The sequence below is a fragment of the Colobus angolensis genome, unplaced genomic scaffold (genome assembly GCF_000951035.1).
Source record: "Colobus angolensis palliatus isolate OR3802 unplaced genomic scaffold, Cang.pa_1.0 Scaffold33, whole genome shotgun sequence".
NCBI lineage: Eukaryota > Metazoa > Chordata > Mammalia > Primates > Cercopithecidae > Colobus > Colobus angolensis.
The window spans coordinates 10,946,218-10,952,956 of NW_012116599.1; the positions used below are offsets into that span (position 1 = coordinate 10,946,218).

A 6,739-nucleotide genomic window follows, 5' to 3' on the forward strand; every position below is an offset into this window, starting at 1 on the left:
TGTGCAGCCCAGCCTGGTGAGGGTATAACTGAGGCTCCTGAGGCCCTTGCTGGCACAGGTGGGAGTGTAGCTACCGTGTTTTCTCCAGTGTTTATTTCCTAAAATTTTCCTGTCATGCCAGCCTTCCCCTGTCCTGATCCTTTGGCTAAAGGAAGCAGGCTTTGGGGGACTTTTTTTGTTTTCACCATTGACATTTCTGGTTGTTGGTTTCTTGGGCTCCAAATGTGGCATATATGAAACAAAAAGAAAACCCAGGTAGCCTGGGTAACCTGGCAAACCCTCATCTGTACAAAAAAATACAAAAATTAGCCAGGTGTGGTGGTGTACACCTGTAGTTCCAGCTACTTGGGAAGCTGAAAAGGGAGGATTGCTTGAGCCCAGGAGGTCAAGGGCACAATGACCTGTGATCATGCCACTGCACTGCAGCCTGGGTGACAAGAGTGAGACCCTATCTCAAAAAAGAAAAGAAAACCCAGGGAAGTCACCAGCTGTCATCCTTGGGTCTCAAGGCCCCTAGGCACTCTGCCTTCTTCTCTCCATCTTTCAGGGTCACCTTATGTTTCTTTTATAGGTTAGTGTCCAGTGGTTTTGGTTGTACGCAGTGGGAGGAATGTGGAAAGGAACATCCACTCTGTCCTCCCAGGAGCAGGACAGTGCTGCCCTTTGTGCTGAGTCTTGTTACTTACCGGCTGTAAACTTTCTTGAGACGAGCAAACCTATTCTAGAGTTTCCAATCCCCCATAAGGCCTGTGTATATGAAGGTGCTTAATAGTGACTGACTGACTGTTCATATGGTGCCTTGACCTCACAGAGAGATAAGTTCTGAGAACTGTGATTAGGAGAGACTTTAAAGAGCCCTCTAGAACCTCCGCACACCTAAGCAATGGAGGCTCCCCGCTTCCTGAAGAGGCTGGTTGGCCTTGTCCCTTTTGTCTTCACGGAGAGGTTGGGAACAGAGGCAGACCACCCCTGAGCCCCCTTGGAATATAAGCCTTCAAGTTGCTGTGGTTGGCTGAGGCCTTCCTGTTTCATGACAACTACACGTTCTGGGGAGCCACCCCTTGGGAGCTTGTGGCAGGGTGTCCACAGCATTCATCCCATGTCTCCTGAAATAGGAGGACCATGACATCATGGAAGCCGATCTGGACAAAGACGAACTGATCCAGCCCCAGCTCGGAGAACTCTCAGGAGAGAAGCTTCTGACTACAGAGTACCTGGGGGTAAGTGCCACACGAAGGGTGGGGATCTTGAAACAGAAAGGCCAGATGGACGTTGATGGATTTCGTGTTTTCAGTGACACAGAGGGCTTAGTTTGGTTTGTTACCATACTGCGTTTACGAGAAGGTCCATGTTAGCCAGTCTTCTCTCAGTGGCCCTGAAATGCACTGTGGCCCTAGCTGCCTGTCACAAGTAGACAGGTATATGGATTGGGGAAAGATATAACTAAAAGGCACATGCCAGGGGCCTTTGGAACATCAGAAGGTATGCCTGACCCCAGTAGCAATCGCCTACCATCCCACTTTTTAATTTCTGCATGCCTTTTGTATTGGAAGGGAATACTGAGGTAGACTTGGAAGTCATTGGCGCAGAGGTGTTGGCTGAAACCATCATAGCCCATGAGGTTACCCGCTGAAGCACAATGTGGAGAGAGAGTGGGGACTGAGCAAGGAGGGGCATTCCAGCAGTCAGGATGGGAGAAAGGAGGGGACCCAAGAAGGCCAGAAAGTGAGTAGTCATGGAGTCCTCAGGAGAACTGAAGAAGGTCATGGAAACAGAAGGGAGGGGTGTTTCAGGATGGAGCCAGTGGTCAGTGCAAGCATCCAAGAGGCCTGTGGAGTCACCATCTGGGATGGGGCCTTAAGCTGACCTCTGAGAGCTCCGATTGGCTTGGATGCTCAGCCAGCTCCAGAACCACTGGCTTACGACCCACCAGCTAAACAGGGCAGGGTGTGAGTCGGGAGGAACCAGCCACTCCTCAGGAGAGGATAGCAGTGCCAGGGTCCGCAGGTATCTCAGAGAGCAGGTGGGGGGACCAGGTGGGATGCTGGAGTGTAAGGGTCTGGAAGGGAGGAGCAATTGCCGGGAACCAAGACCAATTCAGACTGAAACCCTGTGTGGGACAGCTGAGCACATACGGTAGAAGAGTCACGAAAAGAGACTCCTAGAACTTTGAAGCTGGCGGTTGCTTCGGTCAGTTGTTTGGACCCCAAAGTCTCCTCATAGCCAGCAGGTTGTTGTTGGAGAAGAAGAGTGGAACCAGTGTCTCAACAATTGACTGGCACAGCCAGAGCCTTGGGAAGGAGAAAGATGATGCATGCAGGTGGCCTGAGCCTTTATGGGAGCAGGTGCAAGCAGAAAGTGCCTGCCAGGGTCCCATTGCCACCCCCCAGCCAGACCCTCAGTACCTCCCCAGAACACTGGGCCGCCTGGTCACTTGGCCCTCATCTCTTCCTCATCGTCTGTGGAACTTCAGGAGTGCTAAGCTGGAGTGCAGTGCATGGTGGTGGGACTTCAGGTTGGAGAGACAGCCACAGTCCAGATCATGTGGCTTTGTAGGTCATGGCAAGGGTTTTGGATTTTATTCTGTGAGAGCTAGGACGCCACTGGAGGTGAGAGCAAGGAAGTCACTTGGTTTGACTCATGTTCTAACATATCCACTCTATTTTCTCTCTTTGAAGGCAGGGATGTGACTGATGGAGGCTGGGGGGCGGGGAACCACCGCGACCCCTTTCAGGGATAGGAGTTGCTGAGCCAGTACCTGCCATTCCTTAGAACATCTTGAGGATCAGAGGAGTCTAATTGGCTGTGGAGCTGTTTACATTAGGTGGAGCAGGAAGGTGCTCAGGAAAAGTCAGAATTGCACCCGTCAAGGTTCCAAGTTGTTGATGGAAGCCTAAGGCGTGACTAGGCCTGTGTCTCCCTTTGGAAGAATGCTGGCTTTGTCAGAGACGCGGCTCCATGTGGTAGGACAGAAGCATCTACAAGACACTTCTGCTTCACGGGCAGGCGGTGAGGAAAACAGAGGAGGCAAATTGGTGGGGCTTCCTCAGAGGGCGCATGGTGATACCTGTTGAGACCGCGGTGCATGTACCCCTGACCACACTGCCGCACAGACAGATACACAGGCACGTAAACATGAGCAAGGATGTCCATTTGTAGCCAGGTCAGACAGAAGCTTCAATACAGTGCTCAGTTAATAATTCAGAGGACCTCTCCCCAGTGAAATGCCATGGGGGAGATCTTCTGTTGATATGGTAAACATCTTCAACAACAACAAAAAAGCAAGGTACAGAATGTGGTGAGACTGCTAGTTTAATCATGCAGATTGGTGAGGCGCAAAGGCACAGAGCTTTCAGATCAGTCAGTAACCCCAGTTTAATGGCATCTGGAAGTGATACCATCTTACCATGATGCACAGTTCCAAACCTCCTAAATGTTTGTGGATGACCCTTTTACTAGAAGGAAACCGTGGGTGGAGATGTGAGTACTGAGAAACACAGAATGCGCTGTGTAGATGGGAAGACCCAGTACAATTTGGTATTTCCCATGGCTGCAGTAACAAAGCACCTTTAACTGCAGACTTAAGGCAGCAGAAATTTATTCTGTCTTAGTTTTGAAAGGGAGAAATCCAAAATCAAGGTATCGTTAGGGCGGAGCTCCCACAAGGACCCTGTGGGAGGACCCTTCTTGCCTCTTCCAGCTTCTAGTAGCCCCAGGCCATCCTTGGCTTGTGGCTACGACCTGCCAATCCCTGGCCTGCCTTCACATGGCGTTCCCCTCTTCTGTCTTTTGTAAGGACACTTGTCCCCCGGGTGACTGAAGATGAGTTCTTCATCTCAAGGGTCCTTATTACATCTGCAAGGGTCTTTTTTCCAAGTAAACTCATTCACAGTTTCCAGGGGTCAGGACATGGGCATAGCTTTTGGGGGCCACCATTCAGCCGACCACACCAGGTCACCATAGGATCTCATGAATATTTTGATTAGAAAATGTAATGTGGAGCAGTAAGCGCTGAGGCCGGACTCGGTCTTGTGATCTGACATTGCCAGCCTGCCAGCCTCTGTGTGCCAGGCTGGGGATCTCAGAAGATGGGATCCCACCTTGCCATGTCCTTGCTCTTGTGGTGCATGAAAGGCCTGCAAATTCACATTTTTGTTCCGTTTTGTGTGTGTGCCAAGCTGAGGAGCTCTGACCAAGATAGAACACGTTTCACTGGAAAATATGTGCCTGAAAGTCATGATCCAGGCCCCTTGTTCTGATGTACTGGGTACATTGCAGATTTTTCAAGATGAGTCTAAAGATGTTGGCTTTTTGAAACATTCTGTCAGAAAATTATATTCAAAAAGCTTTGATTGAACCTGTGTCATCTGCCCAACACAGCGGAATGCCGAAGAGGCTTAAGACACAGCTGTTACCTTCAAGAAGTTTACAGAAGGCATCAAACTGATGCTCTTGCTGAGTGGTGTAGATAACAGCTAGGAGTGGTCAGTGGCCGGCAGGTGTGATCCTGCAGAGTGAGGGCCTGTCCCAGACCACCGAATCTGGGTTAAGGATAGAGTCTAGGCCCTACACTATACCTCCTGACCATAATCCCAGGAACCAGTCATGGTGCACGCCAGTAATTTAAAAACCAGCCAGCAGCTTAGGGGTAGGGGTGGAGGTGCGACTGGAGCATCCGCCAGAGTGTTCAGGGATGAGAGAAAGCTATTCCCATGATCCTGGACCAGTAGCCCACCCCTTCCCTGCAGGGCCACACTGCTAGTCCCCACCCTCCAAGTCTCCCACACAGCTCCTCTGCTCTGCAGAGCACAGGCTATGAAAATGCTGAAGAGCACAGCGATCTCAGAAAGCTAGTGTCAGAGAACAGGTCACTCTTCCGAGGCTTGCAGGAGAGTAGCAATAGCCCCGTGAGATGTGTTGCTTACTCATAATCCTAGTGAAGCCCTGTGCTGTGTTCTCCCATAGGCTGTGAACGTCAGAGTTCAAGACTGCTGACTTTCCTCCTGCTTCTCCTGCCTCTAGTATTTGTGAAATTTTTAGTGCCATGCATACTGTGCTGAGTAATCAACAATGCCTCTGGCCGGGCACGGTGGCTGACGCGTGTGATCCAACACTTTGAGAGACGAGGTGGGAGGATTGCTTGAGCTTAGGAGTTCAGGACCAGCCTGGGCAATGTAGGGAAACCTTGTCTTTACTGAAAAAAATTTTTTTTTAATTAGCCAGGTATGGTGGCATGCACCTGTGGTCCCAGCTACTCAGGAGGCTGAGGTGGGAGGATCACCTGAGCCCAGGAGACGGGGGCTGCAGGGAGCTGTGATTGCACCATGCACTCCAGCCTTGGAGTGCAAAAACAAATCAATAAATTATTATTGTAAAAATAAATAAATACAAATAGAAAACAATTCTTCCTAAGAAGAATGCTCTGACTTAAATAGCTCCATCACCTGAGTTAAAGGATATAGACATTTATGACAGAATCATGGAATCCCAGTTTTTTTTGCTTTTATTTCAAAGTGACCTTTAACAGTAATAGGCAGATCTCAGATTAATTCAGCACATGCCATGGGCCAAGTCCTGTGCTGACTGCTTCACACGACTCCATTTGACTAAATCCTCCCAGCAAACTTACGGGGCATCTTCCACTAGTATCTGCATTTTATAGAGGAGGGCGCTGAGGCTGAGAAAGGCTGAGTTGCTTCCAGGCGTTACCTGAGCCCACCTGCCTTTTACCACTCAGCCGGGCCGCCTTGCAGCAGCACTGGCCGTTGTCAGGTGAGTGGATTCTGTACTTGCAAGCTGAGAGGCCTCCGACCTGTGTAATATATCCGTAATTACTGTATGACCTATACGTTCATCACAGACTCAGTTTTGGGGGAATGCCTATTGTGAATGAGAATTGCTCCCTTTCCACACTTCCTTTCCCTCCATCAAGTGAGAACCCAGATTAATCATTTAGTTTTCCTAAGAATCCTCGAAAGGGCTGGTTAAAGTGCAGGTTCCTGGCCCCACCTCCAGAGAATCTGAGGCTGTGGTAGTACCCCAGGAGTGGGCATTTTTATTTTACCCTGAAGTGGTTCTGAAGCAGGAGTCTGGGCCCTGGAGACTTGGCCCATTTGGACAGAACTCAGGGTGTTAATGGAGCTGCCCCCAGCCTGTCTTCTGCAGCATGGCACCGTGCAGAACTGAGGCCCTCCTAGGCTGGGCTCAGGCCTGGGCGAGCACCTGGAGATAGGAGAGGGCCTTGGAATCCTGCTGTCCCCTGTCCTGCTGTGCCTAGAGGGGCAGAAGCATGAGCGGGCCTTGAGATCTCCTGCCCCTCTCTGCTCACAACAAAAACAAAACTAGAGGAGAAAAGGCCTGTATTTCCAAATATTACTTTTAGGTTTTTTTTTTCACATATGTCTCCACTTTGGGGCATTTCCTAATCCCTTTTCAGTCAATTATTCCTGCCCCACGTGACTGTAACGGTTGAAGAGCCATTGCCTCTGCTTATTAGGGGATTTGTTGGAACTGACTCAATGTCTATATTGTTGTTGTTGTTGTTGTTGTTGTTGTTGTTTTGAGACAGAGTCTCGCTCTGTTGCCCCAGCTGGAGTGCAGTGGCGCAATCTCGGCTCATTGCAACCTCCGCCTCCCGGGTTCAAGGATTCTCCTGCCTCAGCCTCCTGAGTAGCTGGGATTGCAGGCATACGCCACCACACCTGGCTAATTTTTGTATTTTTAGTAGAGACGGGGTTTC

At 50.0% G+C, this 6,739-nt stretch overlaps 1 protein-coding gene across 1 annotated transcript in view; it reads left to right on the forward strand.

The window, feature by feature from the left end:
* ARMC9 (armadillo repeat containing 9) overlaps positions 1 to 6,739 on the forward strand; it is a 197,676-nt gene that overhangs the window by 147,135 nt on the left and 43,802 nt on the right. The window contains exon 20 of the mRNA XM_011951991.1: positions 1,116 to 1,220. Coding sequence (XP_011807381.1) covers positions 1,116 to 1,220 — 105 coding nt within the window. The remainder of the gene's footprint in view (positions 1 to 1,115; positions 1,221 to 6,739) is intronic.